Source organism: Corvus kubaryi, unplaced genomic scaffold, assembly GCF_017639235.1.
Source record: "Corvus kubaryi isolate FWS band 111438036 unplaced genomic scaffold, C.kubaryi_AGA036_p1.0 37393, whole genome shotgun sequence".
NCBI classification, from domain to species: domain Eukaryota; kingdom Metazoa; phylum Chordata; class Aves; order Passeriformes; family Corvidae; genus Corvus; species Corvus kubaryi.
In genome coordinates this window covers 86,580-110,679 of record NW_024581132.1, presented here as the reverse complement: position 1 = coordinate 110,679, position 24,100 = coordinate 86,580, and the positions used below count along the sequence as shown (strand labels likewise).

Sequence of the window (24,100 nt, the reverse complement as noted above, 5' to 3'; positions counted from 1 at the left end):
AAAAATTGAATTTCCAGGTAACAGTTGCTTTTTTCCCCCCCCCGCCCCAGCCCAGCCTAGTATCCTAGATTCCCTAAGAAAGGTAGAATGATCTTGTGAGGTTAACTTCCATATGTCAGCAAGAAGGGGACTTTAGAGTCAGAAGAGGGTCACTTGCATCTCTGCCATCTGGGTTACTGTGATTAGTGTGTTTCAACAGTGGGTTTTGGTTTGTTTCCTCCTGCACATGGCCTCTGTCTCCAGACATGCTCTGTAGGTGCAGAGGCCTTTATCTGCCTCATCCTAAACGGAGGATCCTTCTCAACCTGTTTGTACTTTTATTCCCCATATTGCAAGGCCAGCCATTTTGTGCCTGGTGAAAAATAACTTTTCTACATAATTATTAGCAATGAGCTGCAAAACAAAGAAGCTTTTATTTTTTCTTTGACAGCTTGACAGTAATCTCAGACCAAAAAGTGTTGCTAAACAACAAACAGAGCTGCACATACTAATTGTAGTGAATCCCATTGCACAAGCTTAAGGACATCCAGCAGGCATTCTCTTAGTTCATTCCACAGGAAGCACAGATGTGGGCATCTGCCTGGCACCTAGCCTCCTGGTGCTTGGATTGGGCATTTCATTTATTGCATGGAGGCAGACAAGTTGAAAATCTGGTTGAAGCTCTTGAGAGTTGAAATTCTGTCATCAGTTTTAAATTCTTTAAGCAAGGCGGGTTTTTTTCATGGCTGCTTCATCCCTGTGGTAGTCGGCCGCATCAGGACATCAGGATGTGGAGAAGAATTCTCTACTGGTTTGTGTCCAGCACACCCCTGAAATTCCTGTCTACGTCTTCTATGTCATGAGAAAGTCGTATGGCTTGCAGAACAGACATCTCTGTTACCCCTAAGACTTTTCTCCTACACTTTATTTCTGTTTAAGCTGTTCTTCATCATTACGGAAGTGCAGGAGGCCTTTTCTTTTGGGAGTGTACCCCGTAATACCAGGATGCAGTTATTTTTTCCCTAAGCTTTGAGTTAGCTTCTCTCCAGCTGTATGCCCACTCTTCTGCTCATCTTATCAGTGGTGGAGTTCAAGGCCCTCCAGGCAGCCAGGGTAGCAGGATGGTGCAAATCCAGGCATTAGAGGGGGCTTGAAGGCATTGCCAGAGCTCCTATTCCCATGTTACAGCCCTACCTGGATAATTTGGGTTGGGTGAGGTGGAGCGCATCCCAATGTCTTTCGATGTTACTCCATAACAGTCATTGCAAATGACTTAAACACCTGTTAGGGAAAAACAGAGAAAGATGGGAGGAAGGGAAAACATTTTAAGTGGTTAAAGGTTTAGCTTCCCTCTAGCTGATGCACTGACCCTTTTGTATGCAATATTGCTCCCCTGTTGATAGCACATGAGAATTTCTCCTGTCAAACACTACTTCAGTTTAAGAAGTTTCTCCTTCCCTTCACTCACCCAGGAATCCCTGGCTTCCCAGTGTCTCTAATTTTTCCTGTCCTTTTAAGACAGAATCCAGCTGAGGTGGAAGGACACTGTTGCTCAAATTCCAACTCTCCAGTCCCCCATGGCTCAGCTGGGAGATGAGCCACAGGCTCCATGCAGAGCACAGTGTAACCTGCCTGTGGTTTCCCCTTCATAAGATTTGTGTGCTCCTTTTAGAAGACACTTCAGTGCTTTGTATGCAGGGATAATTTTCCATATGAGGGCATTGAGACTTCTCTGCAGCTGGAGTAGAGTCATCAGTCTTGAAGAATTACATTGTTTGTAGAAGTTTGTTCTCATGGCTTTTTAAACAGCAGCCACTGGTGCTTTGTTAAAAGTTGCACTCCACCGGTATCCTTACTAATCATAAACACATAAACCTGAGGGGAAATAAATATATTCCTTCCAATGCTGAGCTACAGCAACCTTTAAAAGCTTGATACTGTGCTGGGTGAATTAATATGACTTTGTCTCCATTTGTACTAGAAAAGGTAGTGCAGTGCTGTTGTAAGAAATAGGGCAGTATAGATTCACCTGTTTGCTGCTCCAGGCTATTTGATGAGAGAGAGTGAATTCTAAACCACAGAGGTTAGAAGTGGATAAACCGCATTTACCATTCTTAATTCATCTTGATTCAGCCCTATGATTTTTTTTTTTTTTTTAAACTTTATAATGTTACAATGCTGCCTTGTCTTCTTGTAGAGCTTGGGAAGACTTAACTCCTTATTCTCTTAAAAGGAAAAAGATGCCTGTGTATCTTAACTTGAAGGGACATGGTCAGAGTCATTAGTGTCAAAACGGAGATGGGTGCTATTTTTAGTTACAAAAGTCAGTGCACACGCTTTCATGTCCCATCACACCAAAACATTGTAACCTAAAACAGGCCTTGTCAGGTTGGATCACAGTGACTGGGAACTGTAATTTGCAATGTTTTGTGGTCATGTTTTCTTCCAGTAACCAGTGTAACTCTTGCCTCCTGCCGGCTGTCACACGGGAGTTGCTATTTACGGCTGTATGGCCACGGGGAAGTGTTCACTCTGCTTTCAGGGCCTCGTTCCTTTTCCCCCCTGTTTGCTTGGAGCGCAGCCGTGGATCTGTAATCCCTGGTGCGGGCACGGCATTTCCCTGCTGCTGCTTTGGAAGGGCCAAATGGACCGCGGCCCGTCGCCGAGGCCATGAGGGCTGTGTGCGACTCCAGCTCCAGCCTTCCGCGGAGGCACCGGCACCGCGGGTCCCCTTCGCAGCCATCCCACCGCCGTGGGAGGAGAACCGGGGCTGCAGGGAGCGGCAGGGCTGGCGGAGCACGGCAAGGGGGAGGGCCTGGTCACGGCACGCAGCGGCCACCTGCCAGCGCAGGCCTTCAGCCACTGCGAGCCTTCAGCCACTGCTAGTGCAGCTCTTCGGCCTCTGCCTGTGCGCGCCCTTCCCTCACCCCTCGCCGTGGTGCTGCTGCTTCCTTCGCAGCCCTCACCATTGCTCTGGGTTCTCCCTTGACACCCCTCACCTAGGCGCTGGTTGTTCCTTCACACCCCTCGCCATGGTGCTGGTCGTTCCCTCACGCCCTTTGCCATGGCGCTGGTGCTTCCCTCAGGGAGGAGGCGCATTCCTTGCCTGAGGAGGCTTCGTGGCACAGCTGGGAAAGCCACACTGCCCATCCATCAGCAGGTGTGCCAGAGGGACTGTCACAGTAGCTACAGTCAGCTGGGGTGGTGGTTACCCTGAGCTGATGGGAACAACGCCCTGGGCCCAGCAGGACACGGCAGCAGCTGCGGAGCTTGCTGTGGATCCGCTGGCGGGTCACTCGGCGTCCGGCCGGGAGCCGGCGGGGAGGAGGCCATGTCCGGTGAGACAGCCGAGTGGGTCACAGGGATGCAGCCCCATCTCTGGCTCATGGCTGCTTTCCCTCTAACTCCTGCAGTAACTCTGGCTAACACAAGGATCCAGCAGCATTTGGGAAGGAGTACCTGCTTGCTTTGGCTAGGTGAGAGAAACTAAGGGTTGAGAAGTTCAAAGGCTGGGCAGGAGGCCAGTGCCAAAATGCACCCAAGCTTAATGCCATTGCCATGAGCCCTGGCTTGCTTTACTCTGTCCCCTGCCTCAGGTGATGAGCTGTTTTCAAGTGTGGTTTTGTGTATAACATGCTATTTTTAAATCTTTTCTCCACAGTTTATTTATGATGAAAGAGTTTCCTGGTAAGTGAATCCCTTTTCTTTTCGTTTTTTCCAGTTATACCACAAAAGCTGCCATAATTAGTGTTTATGAGGAGAGAAGGAGAAAGCTAAAAGTTCCGCAGGGCAGCTGTTTGCTGCTGTGTGAGAAACATCAGCACAAGACAGGCCAGAATAACTAATTTTTTGAGCTAGAGAGGAAAGCCCAGGAGAGTGTCGCTCATACTGTTCCTGGTACAGCAGCAGTCAGTGCCCTCTGCATGCCCTGCAGCAGCTTGGGGATGGCAGTGTGCTCAGCAGAGCTTTGTGTGTGCCAGAAGGGGACGCCCAAGCAGTCATAAATAAGTGTATATTTGGATTTTTCATAGTTTAGTGAATGGCCAGTTTAAAGAAATAAAAGAAAAATAAAAATATCCCTAATAATGTGCTTAAGTGCAGTGCAGTAGGTATGGTGGTCTAGGAGGGCTTCAGACACTTTTCAGTTGGTTTGGTCTCATGGTTTTGTTTCCAGCACGAGGTGACAGAGCTGGAGGTGGCAGTGGAGGTGAGGCATTGGCTTTGGTGTCACTCTCAGCCGGTGTCATTTGGATTGCAGGCACTAGGGAGCGTCAGGCTGCTTAGGCTGGTGTTTTCCCTCACTGGCTCTTGCCCATTTCAGAGGCAGGTTTCAAACACCCACTCTTGCAGTGGCCAGGCTTTCTTTGCTGATGTTTTTTTGTGTGGTTTTTTTTACCGAAATTCACCCGAGGGCCAGTTGTATTTAACTGTGCTCTTTAAAGAAAAAAAAAAAAAAACAAACCACAATGCAGAAGCTGAGTGTTGAATCTTCCGAAGCAGGGATTGAGACATTGATATAGTTAGTGCAGTATCTCAAAATGCTTGTGGAGAAAATGTTCCATGAGTTTTAGCATATAGTAGTTTGATAATGGATGATTTCCACAAGGACTAGCAGTTTGCCATAGGGAACTAACTATGCAGAACACAGCACTTCGGTGAATGAAAAAGATTACCTAGAAACAAACTCTAAAAGTCGCATTATAATTTGTTTTCATACAAATTTTACTATTTCATTAGTTTGACACAGAAGCAGCAGAGGGAAAAAACCTATCAGTATCTAATCAGCAGTTTGAAGTGCTGCCTGCTGCATTCTCAGTGCTCGTGCAGCAGCAGTAGCGACAGAGCAGCTGCCCCTTGCCCAGGTTGTCTGAGCATGATCGGCTTTACAAAGCCCAGCACCCTGCTTTACGTCCCTGCAGGCAGAGCAGGGTGGCTGCTCCCCTCACTTGGCCACATCCCGTGGTTATTGTCCTCACAGAAGTGTTGGTGGTCCTTGTGATGCCTTGAGAGGCCTCCTAGACACAGAGACTAGACAGGAGTAAGGGAATAAAGGCAGGTATTTATTTGAAAGGCCTTCAAAGGTACCCCTGGGGAGCCAGAGGCTACTGCCAAGATGGACCCCAAGGTGGACTGTGGGTCACGAGCTTTTCCACACTTTTATAGGTTTGGTGCATTTGCATAGCAGGGTTACTTCTCCAATTAAAGCTTCAGTTTAATGATGTAATTCCCCTCAGCTTACACCCCCTTAGAGGCTCTTTGGTTTATACTTTTTGGGCCAGGATGGTCTGGGTGTCTTGGAGAGCAGGCTCTGAGAGGCTTTGTTATGTCTAACTAGCAGGAGAGAGCAGAAATTAACAGGCTACAAGAAACTTCAGATTTACACACTAAGCAGTACAGTGATTTGAAAAATATAGAAGTTAAAACCTAAGGCATCACTTGGGTGTGCGATTTGCTCACTGAACTCCTGGGTTTTGTCACTTGTTCTTAGCTGGCAGGTCAATTTAGCCAAGTAAAATCACAGAAGTCAAGAAAACAAGGGAGGCATCATGCATGGATGTGCGAGCCATTTCTTTATGCATCCCTTTTTTATAGAGGAATGTTAAGGCAGCCCAGGAGGGTTAAGCCTTTCTGCACACTTGTGGCATGGCAGACGGGGGAGTGGCTGAACAGGGGCAGCTTATGCCGTGCCCTGCTCTGATGCGTTTATGTGTTGCTCTTGTTTCCAGGTGGGAGTCCTTAGTCTTAGTGCTGATGTATGTCATCTACATCTTTATAATGAAGTAAGTCAAATGTGCCCTCAGCTTATTTAAATCCTAAGGCTCCCTGTTCCCCTTGCCTCACCCAGCCCTCCCAACAGGAAGAAGAAACAGCCTCCAGTTCTGGAAGGGGTGGTTTAGCTTGACTGTTAGGAAAACTTTCTTCACCAGCAGGGTTGTCAGGCGCAGGAACAGGCTGCCCGGGCCAGTGGTGGAATCACTGTCCCTGAAGGTGATTCCCAAAAGATGTGTAAATATGGTGCTTAGGGACATGGCTTAGTGGTAGGCTTGGCAGTGCTGAATTAACATTGGACTTGAAGGTTGTGGAGGTTTTTTCCAACCTAAACTGTCCTGCGAATCTGTGCTTTATGGCTCTCGCCCTGTGTGAACTGACCATGGCTAATGCAGCAAATCGGGATCCATCCTCAAGTCCCACCAAAACAGTCTCTTTTGACTTCACTTTAGCATCCTTACTTGGAAACAAGCAGGAGCGACGTTCCAGCCTGGTTTTTACGGATGCAAAGCTCTGCAGCACTTCTTGCTTGCCTGGAGATCTGTGATAAAACTTCAGCACAGTCAGCAGCGATTTTCTGAGCATCTGGCCTGTGTGACTTCTTTCACACAAGTTCTTGCTAGTAAAAGTAGTCTGTTCTGTTGTTTGGTTCCCCTCCTCCTGTCTTGTTTTCAAAAGCCAGTGGAAAGGAAACCCAGATGTAAACTGGAACATTCAACAAAACCTACCGGCTGCCAAGCACACCAGTGGTCTTGTCTCCACAAGTAAGGCTAGAGATTTGTTTTGAAATGATGAATAGAGTAAATATTGTGAGAGCAATTCTCAGTGAGAACAGTGAAACACTCAGGCTGGGTGAAGGGAACACAAGTCAGAATTCATCTAATAATTAGAAATTTTGACGTGGAGGGTAGCTTCACCCTTGCAACAATTAACTGACCAGCAAGACAGTTGTAATATGTGCCTTTCCCCCCCCGCCAAAGATGAAATCAATTTAGCATAGGATGTTGTGTTTCTGTGGTGAGTCCTCCCGGTAAAATAATGCTGATACTCAAGTGTGATTATGTGATAAAAAAATATACTTGGATGGTGACAAGCAAAGATCCCTCATGACACAGAATATTCATCACACCTAACACAGAAGCCTGTATGTCATTCAAGATCTATGGCTTCTATCTTTCATAGCCTTCTGGGTACAGAGAGATTGCATGGTGTACAATTTAGCTGGAGCTCTGGGATGCTCCTTAAAACCAGAGGAGTTTTCTTCCCTCCCTTAGCTGTATTGCGTAGGATACAAGTCTAGGAAAGGAAGACTGTCAAGAAGTAAAGGTACATCCTGAGTTTGTTTCATTTGTGCAGGTACAACTCAACCATACATCACTGCTTTGAGAGGAAGACAAAAAACTCTGCAAATATGGTGAACGGTTTAGCAAGTAACACGGAAATGGACGACAACAGCAACTGCGATGCCACAGTGGTGTTACTAAAGAAAGGTAACTGTTCCAGTAAGTCACCCTCTCGCTTGCATCATTCTGGGTGTTTTGTCCCTGCTCACACGTGGGAACTGCTGCTGTCTTGTAAGCCACGAAATAGGAGCGGGCAGGGTGGCCCTTTTGGAACCCCCCCTCCCAGATGAGGGGCGCAGTGTGGTGATCCCGGCCACCACACCCTGTGCCACTGGAGGTGGCTGAGGCCTCTTGTGGCTGATTCCTGCTGCTGGACAAGTGCTTGGCTGTAAGGACTCCTTCAAGCCCAGGGGTTGGCTGTCTAGCCTGTTACAGCGATTTTAAGTCCTGCTGTGGGCACTGTTACTCTGAACTGAAGTTACATCTTCTCCAGTTAAACTTAACTCCACTCCAAAGGGACATCAACTGAGCAAGAAAAAAGGCCCTACTTAGACCAGTGTACACTTTACCCCCAGTGAAGGGAGGGTGGGGACTCTGTGTGGGTCTGGGAACTGTGCTCTTTCTGCATGTGCTGTCTTTACCATGCCCAACTTTTCCACGTAAGTGGTCTTTAAGAGTATTTCACTTTGGCTGAAATCTGTTCCATTTTGACTTTAGTATGATCATGTATAAAAATGGTTGTGTTTCTTCAGCTTAAAAAAAATTCCCCCGTCCTGTAGCTCAGCAGCAGTAGTTCAGTGTCTGCGTTTGCAAGGATGTGCTAAACTGTATTTGCAGCAGATTTTTTTTGTCTTTAAAACAGTCAACAAGCATGTGCAGTATGTGCTTGGGATGTATACGTACCTGTCCTCAGGAATAACTCCTCCCTTTCCCCTGAGGCACTGACTTAGCCTGAGAAGAAGCTCCATCTTGTTGAAATCAGTCCTGGTCTCTGACTACAGATGGGCTGCCTCTTCTGTTTTGCTAGTCTATCCAAAAAACCCACCCACCCAACCAAAAATAAGTCTCTTTTCCTGCAAACGGTGCTCGAGAGGCATAGTGTGTGTACAGTAAGCAGTTAAACATAGCAGGGTTTATTTGCTGATAGCAAACGCCTGGAGTCTGCCAGCTCTCAGTTACAGGCCTGTTTCAGAGGGAAAGCTGTTAGCAGTGCTGTGCACTCTGATCTGGGGAAGCTGCTTTTGTGGGGACGGCTCTCTGTTGCCTGGAGCTCTCCACAGCAGAACTGTGCTGGCAGTTCTGTGCCAGGAAAGCTAGACTGGGAAAACTCAGTGAGCACAAACTCAGGCCTTGCACGTCCAGCTTTACCCGCTGGCCTCAGGGTTAGTTCTGATTGTGGGATTTGGTTTAAATGTCCCCACAATGTGTTTTTGCATACTCTGCTGGTAACTTTTTGATTTGGACACTTGTGGTTACTCACACTGACTGAGAAAGGAAGACGAAAGGATTGCTTCATCTTCTTGCAGATTGTTCCTGTATTTCCTTGGCCCTGGGCCACGGGAGGCCCGGAAAGGCAAGTGGTGCAGCTTTGTGTCCCAGCCAGGGGCACAGGGCCACCAGCAGCACCTGTTGCAATGGGGTGCCTGGGGGTTTCAGACACTGTTTGTCTTCTGAGGCCTTTTCTGAAGCCTTTTTTTAACAGAGGACCAAAAAGTCTGAAACAGAAAGGTTTCTGTATTTGGGGCAGTTCTTCGAGGTACCATTCAACAAGTGCCAGTGTGGAAAAACTCACAAGGAAAAGCCGGTTGGTTTTTGTTGTTTGGTTTTTTTTAATACGGAGGAGCTCACTTATCTACCCCAATGCATGGAAGCCTTGGTAGGAAAAAAAAATAGTGACATGAAGGCCAAGGAGATAGTCTCCTGTAAGACTAACAGTGATGGTCAAAAACAGTAATGCCACAAAACATTTGCCAGTGTTAAACACTGGTTTTAATAAACCAGTGCAGAAGTGTGTTGGGTAAGGCCTCAGGTTTCCCTGCTGCCAAGTCCTAGTCCTAGCACAGGATTCACAGCCCAAGGTGTCATCCAGGTGCAGGAAGGACGAATCCCAGAGGCAGTGGGCATCGGCGCTGTGCCCCAGGAGGAGCACGATTCCGGGACCTGCCTGTGTCTCCCTGTCCCTTTGCTCCTGCGCTGTGGATTGCTCTGGCACGTGCACTTGCTGCTGGGTTTGGTGGCAGTTCCTGGCCATGAGCTGCAAGCCCGGGGTGCAGGAGCCTTCTTCTCGTTCGTGTTGATACCTTGCAGGAACACAGTTAGTGGTGGATGAGGACAATATCCTCATGGAAGTGCAGGTTACAACTGGAAGTTACTGCCTTGGTGGGATAGCTGTTGTTGAAGCAGTGGTCTGCCTAGCTGTGATAAACTGTGCAGAGCAGATGTAGTTCTCTGTAAGGAGTGTGAGTGGTGATACCATGCTGACTGTTTAAGAACAGGCATATAAGGTGTGTGGAGGGCGGAAATTAAGGACAGATGAGCCTTACTTTGAATGGTGTAGCTGAAGGAATGGTTCTTACAAAGAACTTCTGGAATCCATGGGTTTATTCTTCTGAGAGCCATGTAGAGCAGAGGGAGAGATTGCTTGAGGAAGACCTCAATTTGTTTTTGTTCCTTGGCTGCAGGAAATTTCCACCGTAAAGCCTCAGTGATCATGGTTGATGAGCTGCTCTCTGCCTACCCACACCAGCTTTCATTTTCCGAGGCTGGGCTCCGGATCATGATAACCAGCCATTTCCCTCCCAAAACACGTCTCTCCATGGCCAGCCGCATGTTAATCAATGAGGTGTGTCTTTTATCTCCCCCACCTGCCCTTCTCGTTTAGAATCTTCTCCTTTTCCTGTAGCAGTGTTTGGCTTGAAATGCACCTCTGGTGTTTCTTCTGGATCCCCTGATAGCGCTCTCCCAGATTTTATCCTTCTGACATTGACTTCACTAAATCATCCCCTGCCCTCTGTCCCCTTGGAGATTTTAGCAGAGGGTATTATGCAGTTATGTTACATGTAGCTGTTGCTCACAGGGGGTGCCCCCTGCATAGATCTGTTTAATAATATGGCACTACCCTAAGACTGCACTTAGTATGTCACTGGTCCTGGAGTCCTCCTGGAGTCAATTCCACAGCCACTGGACCTTCTCTTGTAAAAGTTGTACGCGTGAGATTTACCTGGTGCTCTGCAAGCAAGCATCGTGTTGTACCCAATGAAAATCATTCCTTTTGCTTTTAAAGATAAATTTTTAAAGAATTCTACACATCTCTCTTTCTCTCTTCTTCCCTTTCACTTAAAAAAAATCAAATTTGAAAAAAATCTATCTTCCAGTGAGACTTTGCCTTTATTTACAGAGACAGAGGCTGATCAACAGCAGGACTTACACCAATGGTGAGTCAGAAGTAGCAATCAAAATACCCATCAAGCACGTGGTGGAGAATGGAACAGGCCCCAGCAACTCCGCGGAGCGGGGCGTGAACGGCACACGGCGGGACGAGGACGTGACCGAGGCCGGGAACGAGAACGAGAATGAGGATAACGAGAACAATGAAAACGATGAGGAAGAGGAAGAAGATGATGATGATGATGATGACCATGAAGGGCCATATACACCTTTTGACCTACCCAGTAAGAAGCTCCTGGCTCTATGTGGTGTTTGTTGGGATATGCTGGAAAGCATGGCAGATGCGTGTAGAGATAAAAGTGTCTCTGAGAGCTTCCATCAGCTTTCACTTTGCAGTGAGGCTCCTGTTCACACGTAAAAGAGGAGGGGAACCGGGAAGCAGCAGGAAGCTCTCAGGGTGCAGGCTTGCAGGCTCCTGGGGTTGGGCACACCTCTGCTGCAGCCCCTGGGTTGGCCCTGTGCTGCTGTTGCAATCAGAGGGGAGGCACGGCAATCTCCGCAGGGTGGGTTTTGCCCCGAAAACATGGCTCACCCTCTGGAGAGATGGATCTCTGCTCACTGTGGAGGATGCTGAGGCTGTCTGGGCTGGTGGCAAGGAGCCTGAGTACAGGTCAGATGTGCCCATGGCTAGGACATACCTTTTGCTGGGAGGTGAGGTGTGCTCTTACCTCAGTTGGAAAGTGCAGTGCTAGTGTGGGCAAGGCACTGGTGGTGCTGATGTGGGCAGAGGCACAGGGTGGTCCTGTGTGCCTCTGCTTTCCTGCTGTTCACTAGGCACTGCCACAGTGCTGCTCGCTCTGCATGGAGGGCTTAGAAGGTCAGAGCAGCTGCGTGGCTCGTGGCTCAGGCTGCTGAGCACTGCACCTGCAGGGTGGAGATCTCCTTTTAGCCTAGTCCCTCTTACCACATCAGGGCTCTGGTCCTGCAGCGATCATTAACATATCCCTGTCCTACCTTTGAGTCACAGTTGCCATAGCTGGCAAGATCTGCTGTGTTGCAGACAAGCTGGAATACTGTAGGGACTGGTCCTGCCCTTTACAGGAAAGATACGATTTTGGGAACTCCTGCTCAGATCTTGCCCAAACAGCATTTCTGTAGTTTGAGTAAGGAAAAGACCTGAGCCTTAAAGGGAACAGTTTAGCTGTCCTATGGACTTTCATAGCATATGAGAGGCTGGCATGGACCTCTGGAGATGTCTGGTTCCAACCCCTGCTCAGAGCAGGTCCTCCAAGCCTTTGTCCAGTTCAGTTTTGATTATCTTTAAGGATGGATGTCCCACAGACTTTTGGACACCTGTTCCAATGTTTGCCCACCCTCACAGTAGGAAAAACAGAGAAAATGCACAACTTAGTGTAGCATCTATCCTGAATTTCCCTTACTAGAAGTTGAGTCCATTGGCTTTTGTAATTCCCTTGTGAAGGGCCTGCCCCCATCTTTTCTGTACCTTCCCATTAGGTGATTGAAGGTGGATCAGATCTCTTTCTTGAACCTGCATTTTATGCGGTTTCTGTAAGAACTTGACCAGGGGAGGGGGGAGCATGTGTGCTCTGAGCCGTTACTTAAACTCTCAGGGAATGCCCTTCATACTCCTCTGCCTGTCTGTGCCCTCCTATCTGCCATCACACCATCATCTCCTGAACAAGGAGTGGCATGTTGGTGTAACAGTTAGGCTGAGGTGTCCCTGGCATCCTGCTTGCACATGCTAACGAAATAATAACATTCTGAAATACAGTGGACGTGACTTGTGATTGTTTCCTTTTGTTTTGTTGTTTGGCAGCTGGCAAGATAGAAATGTTGAAGTGGGTCTTCACATGGCCCTTGAGTTTTGTCCTGTACTTCACAGTGCCCAACTGTAACAAACCCCACTTGGAAAAATGGTTCATGGTTACCTTTGCTTCTTCTACCCTGTGGATTGCAGCTTTTTCTTACATGATGGTGTGGATGGTATGTACCAACTAACCCAGAAACCACTGCCTGGGAGAAGCAACAGGAGGGGGTTTGTCAGTCTAGAGAAATGTGTAGGAAGTTCCGCACACCTGAATTTTCAGGTGAGAAACCTTAGGTTTGCTTCCATTTCTATTGGACCTGTCCACACTCAGAGAAGAAAATTAGGGGCCAGTAGCCGTGGCTTTTGAACTTGATTTTGGGTTGGCATTTCATCCAGATTCTTTACCTTGGGAAACAATTGCAGCTGCAGCAGTGGAACGTCTCCCAGTCCTGCATGGCAGTGTGAGGGGCGCTGAGTGACAATCTGGCCACAATAACTTTTCATTCTCTTGGAGCAAGCAAGCTCGAGAGACATGGAGTTGTGAATGATAACACTTTGAACTCAGCATGAACAATAGCATGACATTCACTCAAATTCCTGCAGAACTAGAACCATAAGGTAGTTTTGTGTCTGCTTAGCTAGTATTTGTGTAAACAGCTTGATGTTTTATTTCCTCTCCTTAGGTGACAATCATTGGGTACACACTGGGAATTCCAGACGTGATCATGGGCATCACTTTCTTGGCAGCAGGAACCAGCGTGCCAGACTGCATGGCAAGCCTTATCGTGGCCAGGCAAGGTAGGTCATCTCAGGGATGGCATCCTGCTGTGGAAGTGTGTCCTTACATTCTCCCCCTCTTCAGGTAGCACAGATGTTTCCTGAACGTGAGAATATACAGAGCCCTTTCCACGAGCCTGGAATTTAAAACAAGAACAAAGGAGGAGATAAATTGTGCTGCTATTGCAAGCAGTTAGTAGGTTCTTAACAGCAGTGTGGGACAATTTCTGGCAGTATCGTCAACTTCAAGCCTTCCCCAAGAATCACAGTAATTTCCTTAATTTGAATATCAGTGGTATAGAACTATTTAATGGCATAAGAACCTTTCAGGTCACTTTCCAGCTTTCCTCCACAGTCATAAGGACTGGAAGATGCTGCTGTTTTTAAGGAAAGCAGCTCCCCCATACTTGTGGCCCCAGCAACAGGTGTGTTAAGAGGAAAAGCAAGTACTCAGTACTACTTTGGGGAGCAAAACCAGTGGCTCCTCAGTGAAATAAACAGCTGCTGAACAGACGTCTTTTGCAATCAGTCCAGTACAGAAGCTCATGTGTCATGGTCACAGTAAAGCACCAAAAGGCCCCCTCAACATGGCACCAGAGGGCTGGCAGGTCACAGCCAGCACAGCAGGTCCCCTCAGCAGCAGAGGATTAGTGGAGGGGAATTCTCAGATTATCCTGGAAGGTGGATTAAGCCCCTTTAAGCCTGCTGGCCTTGTATGATGGGGGGGGGCAAAGGGAATGGAGGGAGTGAGGGGCATCTTCCATAAGCCTTGGCCTTTGGTGCCAGTTGCCTGGATTAGCTCAGACTAAAGGTACAAGACTTTTCTGAGACGTGTCTGAGCGCACGTGGTTTCCATTCCTGCAGGTATGGGGGATATGGCCGTGTCCAACTCCATCGGAAGCAATGTTTTTGATATTTTGATTGGCCTAGGCCTTCCATGGGCTTTGCAGACCCTAGCAGTGAACTATGGATCATACGTAAGTCCTACATTTTTCTCATTTATTTATTTATTTTTTTATTTTTAATAACCCGGATATATTTAGGAAAAGAAAAAAGTCTACAATTCTGTGGATTTTATTTGAAAAAACAAGTAGTTCTCTCTGTCACGAGAAGTAGAAATTGTAGTGGGAGGAATAGAAATTAATTGTCGCTGGACATTTCCCATCCTTTTAAGGACAGAAATCTGTGCTGAAAGAAGCTAGCTCACTACAGTGCACTGGATTTTCATACTCCCGAATATATTCCAAGTAAGAATGACCCTGTTTTTAATAAGGCAGAGGGGATAAACACACAGGTGAAATATAAAATATGGACGAGAGCTGTGGGGCTTTTGGTAAGAAAAATTCTAAACTTTGCTAAACTGTTAACACACTGGAAAGTGAAGGAAACTGTTAAATAATTGGGTGTTTCAGAGCATGACCATCAGCAGGAAACTCTACAGAGCTTTTCTGTTTAAGAAAAAACTACCCGACACCAATGAACTTATGCTTTATTTCCCAGGTGAAAAAAGAGCCAACCCCTGCCCCCAGAGTTGCTTCAAGGTTCCTTCTGAGAAGGAAAGGCAGGAGATGCCACATAGTTCTAGAGGGAAGTCGCTGTGGCTACGGGACACCACTCAGACAGCAGTGTAGGACAGAGGGAAGACTGTTAAATACAGTGACTGAGTGAATGCAAAGTTAAAAGACAGGAGAATCACAGAACTGCTGAGTTTGGCAAGTACCTGTGGAGGTTATCTAGTCCCCAGCCCTCTGCTCAAAGCTGGGTCAGCTAGAGCAGAATGCTTAGGACCTTGTCCTGTTGGGTCTTGAGTACCTCCAAGGATGGAGTCTACTTTGTTGTTTAAGCACTCTCACGGTCAAAGAACATTCTTATATTTAAGTGGGATTTCTGTATTTAAAATTGTTCCTCTTGTCCTTTCAATGGATATCACTCAGAAGAGTCTGGCTGCACCTTCTCTGTCATCTCCCATCAGGTATTTAGGCACATTGCTAAGATCCCCCTGAATCTTCTCCAGTCTGAGCAGTCACAGCCCTTTCAGCCTCTCTGTATGTCAGATGCTGCCATCCCTTAAATCTTCCTTGTGGGCCTTCACGGGACTTCCTCCAAGAAATCTGTATGTTCCTTGTATCGAGGAGCCCAGAACTGGACCAAGCACTCCAGATCTGAGCAGAGAAGGATCATCTTCCTCTCCCTGCTGGCTACACTTCTCCTGATGCAGCCCAGGATGCTGTTGGTGCTCCATGCCACAGGAGTGCATTGTTGACTTCAGTTTGGTGTGTCCACCAGGATCAACAGGTCTTTCTCAGCCAAGCTGCTTTCCAGCTGGTCAGCCCCATGCTGGTATGTGGAGTTTTTCCTTCCCAAGTGCAGGGCTTTTCGTTTCCCTTTGTGGATGTTAATGAGTTTGCTGCCTGCACATTTTTCCAGCCTGTCCCAGTCCCTCTGTATGGCAGCACAGCCCTCCAGAGCATCAGCCACCTTTTCTGGTTTTGTATGGGCTGTGAACTTGCTGGGGCTGCTCTCTCCCCATCATCCAGTTCGCTAAAAAAGACACTAAGCAGCACTGACCGCTGGGGTAAGGCCCTAGTGACTGGTGCCCAGCTGGGCTTGGAGCACAGTGCTTCAGCTGGTTATCAGGCCATTCCGCTGCCCACTTATCTCGACTCTTCTTCCTCTGTTTGTCCCTGAGGATGTTTGAGAGAAATCCAGCAGCCTTGCTAAAGTCAGCACAAACAATATCTGCTGCTTCCCCTTACCCAGCAAGTCCCCCTTGTCCTACATGGCTGTCAGCAGGGTCAACGGGATTTCCACTCCATAAATCTACATGTCTCGTCCTTTGTGTGTTTAGAAGGGGTTCCCGGGATTATGTGCTCCATCATCTTCCTAGGGATCAAGGTCAGGCTGACCAGCCTCTAGTTCCTCAGATCTTCCCTTTTCTTGAATATCGGAGTGCCATAAGGAAGCAAAGCTGTAGGAATAAAATCCCTTTCTTTCATGAGCAATTTATCTGTAGCTCATCTATGTTTTTGTGAAAAAGGATGAAAACGAGTGGCTGAACAGAAGCAGCTGGCTTTCATGGAGGCATAACAATATCACTACTGTTTGGCACACCCAAAATGTCCATTGTACAGTGTGATCACATGCATGGAAAAGGCAGTCTTGGAAACAACCCCACAACTAGCAAAAGAGAATTTCCTCAGTTTTCACTTGCTGTTCCTGGATTTCTCTCCAAATCCTTGGGTAATTGGACTTTAAAACAAAGCAAGTCCCCTCTTTCACCTGCCTGTTATGAGTAATGAGTTATTGAAGCATTACTAAGTTGCCAGCCAAGGCTGGCATCAGCTGGGTCAGGTGCATCTTTGGTGACAGTGCCCAGAGCTCCACGATGCTGGTTGTTATTGCGGGAGTGCGGCTGATGTCCCTGGCACCCAGGTCAGAGGGGGCAGCAGACGTGGAGCTCCAGTTCCTGAGGTCTGTCAGGGTGAGCCTTGGGCTTCTTTGCATGAGCAGGCCCTGCTAACTGCAGTGGGACTCGTGGGCTCAGGCCAGCCTGGGTGTCCACTAAATATCGCTGTGAGTCAGAAGTACCAGGTAATTTCTGAGCTAATAGTACAGGGTTGAGTACTGCTCCTTTGGTGTTTGGCAGGATCCAAACGTGTCTCTCTAGTATCTCCCCTAGAAGGAGAGCTCCTCAAAGCAGTCTTGATGCCCCTGACCTGCATGCAGAGGCAAAGAGAGATGTGTAGAAGACAAAAAGGGCTTGCTTGATCATGATTACTTTTGCGTGGTGATCCAAAACCGTGATTGCCTCCCTAGAATGCTCAGTGTAAGTTGACTGTGGCAAAGTTAAGCTCCTGCTGAAAGTAAACACCTTTTAATAAACAAGCTGTAATAACTTCTGTGGAAGCTGTGTTTTTGAACTTAAACTTCAATGCAGGAGAGCCTCCTAGAAGCCCCCTCCAGCCTTGTTTTTCTGTGATTCTAAACACTCCGGGCTTTCTCCAGAGTGTGGTATATCTCTAGCATCATACTCTGTAAAATCTGTACACATTTACCTTGTTCCAGGCTGCCTGACTCAGAATCTCCTGTGGACAAATTTTGCTCCCTGTTAATGCTGGTGTAAAGAGTTCTGCCATGTTACTGTGCAGAAAAGGAGAAGATTTGCCCCGGTGCTGTGTGTGCACACGTGTGAGCAGCCTGGTGCCCTGTGACCCCGGGCATTCGGCACCTTCTCAGCCGTTCGCTGAAGCGGCTTCACGTGGAATCAGGACTTGTTGCTTAAACAAGCTGACTCTATGGGGTAGTGTCTGAGGGGGGAAAAGGCAGCTTTGTGATCTAACAGAATGAGTCAGGAAAAGAGCAAGAAGGGGACCTGTCAGAGAGACGAATGGGCTTGCTGGAGTCACAGTAGGTGAATGGCAGAACTGGAAATAAGCTGTGAATCTCTGGAGAGATGTCCTGGTGCTGGGTTGCTAAATCGCTTTTTGATTAAGTGCCTCTCTTCTGACTGCCCCTTCCCTGGCCCCATTGTCAGTGGATGCTTCAGCTTAGTATTTATTTTATTCTTCCTTCCTTGTTACAAGAAAGGAAAGGAAAGGAAAACCATCTTACGATTCTCAGGCTGCATCTTGGAAGCATCTGTCACCTGGTTTAGAGAAGGAGGTTTTCCTTCTGTATTCCTGCTTCAAATGAAACATTTTCCTCTGGGATGTGGGTACACTGCAAGTGCCTCACTCTTTGCCCTCAGCTCAGGTGTCAATTCCAGAGTTCCTGACTTGGACCAAGCCACCTATCCTTTTCCCATCAAAAGGCAGATCTATTCAGGATTAAACTTTCCACATCACACCCCTTCTGTTTTTACAATGCCAAGTCTCTAGCCCAACTATATGTTTATTATTTTAAGGCTCCTTGTTTCTGAACATTCATTAATGTCCAGGTACTAACTCTGCCTTCGTCTGTGCTTCCCACTGGAGCTTCCATCTCCACTGCTCACTTGGCCACCCGCCTGCAGCAGCTCTGGCCTTCTGTTACGTACACAGCTAATCTGGCAGGCCAGCAGGGCTTTTGGAGGAGAAGCAGCATCCCTCTGGACCTTGAGAGTCCTTTGACAGAGTTCACTTGCTCCTCCCTTCCCGCACTGAGTCCTGGACACGTTGCTGGCTCTCTAATCCAGTAAGCATCCTTCCCCAGTGCACCTGGCCCATGTGGAGTGGAAGGATGTTTGCTCCATATCTTCCATCCAGTTGCCTCCCTCTGGAATTTTTTTTTTTTGCTTGTAAACCAGACGTCATCCAGCAGTATTTTAGAGAACAGGAATTTTAGCCTAAGGATAAGCAGCCAGATTCATTTGATCACATCAGCATTTGGGAGTATAATCATGTCAGTCCAATTTGCTCCTCTGCCCGATAACTTCAGCCAGTTTCAGCAAAATTTGACAGTACACTAGAAGTCTGAGAGACCTGGCATTCCTTCCACGCAAACAAGCAGCTTGAGACAGCAGGAATAATCGCAGTGCAGTCGTTGTTAGGCATCGGAGAATCCGGAGGGAAGCTAATGTTTGCAAAGCACACATGGAGACGGCAAGCATCACTGGTTCGCTCCTCGCTGACTGGTTGGTTTTCCCTGGTTTAATTCCAAAGCACTAGGGTGAATGGTACATTGGGACAAAGCTGGCTCCCTGGCTTCATGGCAGAGAGATTTTTGGGATGATTATACTGTAGTAGAGCAAAAGTGTCCCTGCCAAACCTTCTAGCATCCCTGGAGTTCTCTGCAGCCACAGCTCCCACATCTCCTGCACGATAACCCTTAGTGGCCACGTGCAGCACTCCAGGTATGTACCCTCTGCAGAGTGAATTTTGTGATATGGACCAAAACAGGGATGCTTTCTTAGGAGTCTAAAAAGAGCTTTGAGAAGGACATCCCATTTGAACATGCAGGAATGTAGCACATGTTTGAAGTTCCTGTTTGCTGAGACCGCTGTCTCATGGCAAGACCTTGGGAATGCAGGATTTAGACTGAATTTCCACTGCCAGGCAGAGGAAGGAGAAGGATCCCCAGACATACAGAAGACCTGCAGCTTTTTCAGCTGAGGGACTGGAAACAAAGCATAGCCCTTCTGAAATTCCTTACTGGGGTAATTTCTGTCATATTTGGGCCTTGAAGCAAAACCGGTCTGGGTTTTGGCAATAGCTCCTTGTTTTCCCTCAAGCAGCTGCCAGAAAAGAACTTCAGAATAGAATAACTTTATTTCTGTTGTTTTTCCTCTGCTGTTTAGCTTCAGCCTTGGCTGCCACAGCAGCATGGGAATGACTGGAGCTGGTGGCAGCATCTTTGCATTTGCTGCACAAGCAGCAGGGAGGTCACCCTCCCCACCCCCCCCACACTCTGACAGAGGAGGCTGTGAACGTGCAAACCTTCCGTGCGTGATCAGCCAGAACAGCATTCTTCTGCCTCAGCTTCAGCCCCTAGACACAAGCCAGTCCTCAAAGGGGAGTTTGGGAATATTGATTTTTCCTCCTCACAGTATGAGGGAGTGCTTCATCTGCAGACAGTTTTCTCCTAGGGAAGAGGCATTTCCTATTCTTAAATGAACAGGGGACTGGGCTTTTCCCTATATAATTAAGACGACTCCAGCTGAGACTCTTCTTCTGGTGTTTGCCAAAACCTGAAATTATCTCCTCCCTTACTGTGAGTTCTGAATGTTTTGCTGCCCTTGTTTTCCCTGAACTTGCACATTTTCACATATCCCAAGGAAATGTGTTCCATTGCCTCCTGCAGGAAATGCCACTCATCTCATGAGAGGGCTGCTTGACTAATTTCTGCCCTAATTTCACCCATCAAGGACACATTTTTCTTAAACTTTTGTTTCAAATTTCAGAATCTTCTAAGCTTCTGTGCTCACAGTTAAAAGTCATGATAAGAAATGGGGTAGGCTGTGGTGGTTACCAGAGGAGTGGAATAGTTCATCAGTTAAATCTATGTTTCCAGAGCTGTAGACTGATGGGAAATCTGTGAAACAGCAGCAGGTAGTCCGAAGTCAAATGCAGGAAAAGAAAGGGTTTGTCAGGAAGCTCATTTGGCTGAACTAGATAACACACCACAGCTGGAATTTCTGGATGAAAAAGTGCAACTGTTTGAGTAAAAGAACGTTGCTGGTGAGCTCAAAGTCCTGGAAAAGCTGTGAAGAATTCCAGATGTTTCTACTGAGGCTCAGGAGGTGATGTATGCATGGCACCTCCCTGCCATGGAGCAGGCAGAAAAGGGACAGAAAAGGACAGAAGCAACACGTGAGAAGAGCTCTAAAACAATCGAGAAGCGAATAGAAAAGATCAGAAGGACAGCTGGAACAAAGGGACATCGATGTAAGCCCGTTCCCAAAGCACGCTTGCCCTGGGATGACTGGGAGATGGATTCCACAGATGGGTGCCGGGCCTAATTCCAGATGAACTGGACTTGCAGTGCTGTGGGGTTACCCTGTGCACACCAGCATTCCCGTGGGCTTGGCTTGCAGGGAGCACCGCAGGGGCGCGGGCAGGGGCCCGCACGGGCACCGCTCTCGTGGCACAGTGAGTCAGGCTCACCCCAGCAGCCTCAGGCACACGGGGAGAGTGGAAGGATCCTCCGGGTAAACAGAGAAGTACGGTGAGAGGAACGAGGCATACATGAACTGTGGGGATTCCACCTAGCTTGGATTTCACTCTCTCAAGACCACTCAGCAGCACTGTATAAAAATCACTCATGGTTCTGTAGGGTCACTTTCTGGAGTAGGTAGACAGACGCCTGTTGAAAAATGTGGCAGGGCTGGCGGGAGCGTTCTTGTAGTTGAGGTTAATTGATAGCTCTTTACTTTGCCCAGCAGAGGGAGCCGGGCTAGATACCGGGCCACGGATGTTGTTGCTGGTTAAACGCAGGTTGGGAACTGCTGACCGCGAGTGAAACTCGAGTGTTTTGGCGCAGTGACCCTGCGAGGGGAACTTGGTGCTCGCGCTGCAGAAGGGGTTGCCATGTCTGCTTTGCCCACACAGGAAAAGCATGACGTGTGTCGCTCTTACGTTGGTAAAGCTGCTGTGAATAATTAGCATACGTTCTCTGCTTTTGAATAATCCCCAGTGGCAGCTTTTATTCCCCTAAATGACCTCCAAGGAAGAGCCTTGCAGATAGTCTGAAGAAAGCAGCCTCAAACACCTCTCTTTGAAAGCACTGTCCTCAGCAAATTAGACACAGAGGCCTTTGGAATGCTCTGCTGGTTTTACGGAGGATGAAGGTGACTGAGAAGCAGCGTCCGCACTTTAGGTTAAATCCAGACATTTTCCATGCTAAAATAATTCCATTTCTTCACTTGCTTCCTTTTCCTGTAGATCCCTTTCCAATTGATACATTTTATACTGACAGTTTTTACAGATATTGGCAGTGGTCAAACGAAATTCCTGACCAAAATCCAGACAGGAATTTATTGTAAAATAGTTTCTCTTTCTTAGCCAGCTGCTCTTCATTTGGGATAGCAGGGAAGGCAGCTTTAAATTTGTGTCGTAGTTACTCAGAGTTAGTGTACAGTTTTTTGCACTTTATAATAAGTAAAATGGAAATGCAGTCTAGCTGTTATGCGTGGGCCATTCTGATGGGTGGAAGCAGGAGAGGAGGAGTGCGTGCAGAGGAATGACTGAGGCAGAGCGGGCTGGTCCATCTCTGAAGTTTACATTAGCAGTGGGATCATGACATTTTTCATCTTCAGTTATGCAGACAGTCCCAAAGTCGGTCTTCATGCCCTGAAGCAATCCAAATCCTTCATTTCTTTGAGCAGTCTGGTGAGGATGTTGTATTTAACATGTGATGGCCATAGGAATATAATGGTCCTGCTGTCCCTCCATACCTTTACAGCATATAGCCTAAAGAAATCCTCCAGTACCTTTCAGACAAAATTATCATCCTGGCTGTAGCCTTTTTTTATGATGTCAACAATCAGTAGGGAAGGAAAATGTGCCATTTGTGTGAGCTGGTACTTTGACAAGTGTGAAGGGAACAGCAAAGCTTGGGCAGCACAGATTGAAACAGAGGATCCTGGGTGCATGGAGTTCAGTGCAGGCTCAGAGTTTCAAAGTGTCGGGACTGATCATCTTTTCCGACTCTACAAGTCAGGCTTTCCCCTCGGTGGTCCCTGGGGAGTGAACCTAGATCATTACTCTGGATTTAGGAGCAGTAATTGGGGTGAAAAGGATTTCCTGACTGTGGTGCAAAATGATACAATTGTATCAGCATCCCTGCATTCTTAAAATTGTAGTGCTGCTTGTCACAGTAGAAATATGCACTTCTCTTGCAAATGGGATTCTTTATAGTCTAACTGGAAGGATGGGAGCACTGAGAAGCCAACCTCCCCTAGAAGGACGACCTTTCCCTCCACACAGTAGCTCCTGGAGAAGCTCTCTCTCCTTGAGAGCCTCCACTGAATTGTTCCCTGATGATGCTGCAGGTGATGCTGTTTGAGAAGGTCATAGAAAAATGACCAAAAGGATAATGATTAAGTTCCCCAAGAGAAGGATGGGAAACCGAGGAGAAGTGTGGTCCTAGCTGAGGAGCAGGACTGGAGGAATGGCTTTACTCCCTGCAGCCTTCCTTTGTAACCTTGGGTTTATGTCTCAGAAAAATCATGTTCTTAAAAGTATTTGGGCCTTAAAGATGTAGGTGAGGGCCTAAGGTTAGACTCCAGAGCCTCTAAAAGTGGCAGTTTAATGGCGTCCCAGCTTTGTGGACCTGCGTCTCAGTTCTTCTCTTGGACAGGGGCTGTAACTGGGGCTCTGCCATGGAGACAGCTACACCAGAGCCTGTGATGTGCCCGAGTACCTTATGCAGCGCTGCAGGCAGTAAGCTGTCTCTTTGTCTGATCTGCCTCGGTGCTAAATCATGTCCAGCCCGTGTTGGTGTGCCACGATGCATTGGCACAGACAATTTTTCAGCACCTGAGGCTCTGGTCTTGAGATTACTGACTTGTTCCCTTCACCAAGAGGAGTAAGAGTAGGGAAGAAATAAGGTGAGAGTAGGGAAGGAATTAGCTTCTCATGTGTGTCCTTTTTTATTTTCCCCCACTGTGAAGCATTAATTGGTGACTGAATGCAAGAGTTCCTTTCCCCTATTTGTTCTTACAGTACTTATATAGGAGTTAGTTGCCAAAAAGAAAATGTCATGGTATAATAGTACAAGGGAATGCAAAGCTCACGTGGAAGTGGAACACTGTGAAATGCTGTCAGGTCCTAAGGACACTCCTCTAATAACACTCCTTCCTTGACAAATTACGGAGTAGGCAAAGTAATCTGTGATGAAATGGTCAGACTTGGCATTAACAGCTTGCAAGCCACTGTTTAGCAGCTCAGCAGTTTAGGATTATGGAAATATAAGCAGAGAGGAATACTGTTGTTTGAAATTGTGAGATGGTTTGATAAACTTCCTTCTTTTACAGATTCGGTTAAACAGCAGAGGACTTATCTATTCTGTTGGTCTCCTGCTGGCATCAGTTTTTGTCACAGTATGTATATAGTCTTTCGTTCTTCTTTTCCAAAAGAGGGATTTTTATAGACATTTTCTTCACCTGCCCCTTTCTCACCTCCAGCTGAAATAGTGGTTGCAAAGTCTGTTGTTACGGGATGGGGTGCTCCCTGCTGTTGAAAGCTTCCCAAGACCTTGATCCGGCTCTTTGCAGGAGCTGTCACTCCCACGGGATGGCACTCCTGCTCCTACAGGTTTTCACGGGAGGAGCCTGGGAGAACCATTAGTAATCATCAGTTATTTCTCTGCTAGAGCTGGAGCAGGTCCCTTGATGCATGATGAGATCCATTCTCCTGTGAGACAAGCAGACAAAATGCTGAGCAGGTTGCTCTGTAGGATCCTTCTGAAATACAACACAGTCCAGAAGAAACAGTGCCTGACAATGTTTCTGTTGAAATCGGTGCTTTGTGTTCCCTGACCTTTCCCAGAAATGATAGAAGAGGAATGATGTGACATCTTCCAAATCTTGAAAACGGGGGCG

At 47.4% G+C, this 24,100-nt stretch overlaps 1 protein-coding gene across 2 annotated transcripts in view; it reads left to right on the top strand.

The window, feature by feature from the left end:
- SLC24A3 (solute carrier family 24 member 3) overlaps window positions 1-24,100 on the top strand; it is a 98,294-nt gene that overhangs the window by 63,440 nt on the left and 10,754 nt on the right. The window contains exons 7-15 of one of the 2 annotated variants that reach the window (XM_042038895.1): window positions 3,641-3,666; window positions 5,706-5,759; window positions 7,105-7,238; window positions 9,773-9,933; window positions 10,489-10,762; window positions 12,316-12,482; window positions 12,990-13,104; window positions 13,948-14,060; window positions 23,534-23,599. In XM_042038895.1, the coding sequence (XP_041894829.1) occupies window positions 3,641-3,666; window positions 5,706-5,759; window positions 7,105-7,238; window positions 9,773-9,933; window positions 10,489-10,762; window positions 12,316-12,482; window positions 12,990-13,104; window positions 13,948-14,060; window positions 23,534-23,599 (1,110 nt within the window). Of the gene's footprint in view, window positions 1-3,640; window positions 3,667-5,705; window positions 5,760-7,104; window positions 7,251-9,772; window positions 9,934-10,488; window positions 10,763-12,315; window positions 12,483-12,989; window positions 13,105-13,947; window positions 14,061-23,533; window positions 23,600-24,100 lie in introns of both variants that reach the window. The other variant, XM_042038894.1, reaches the window with a different exon arrangement.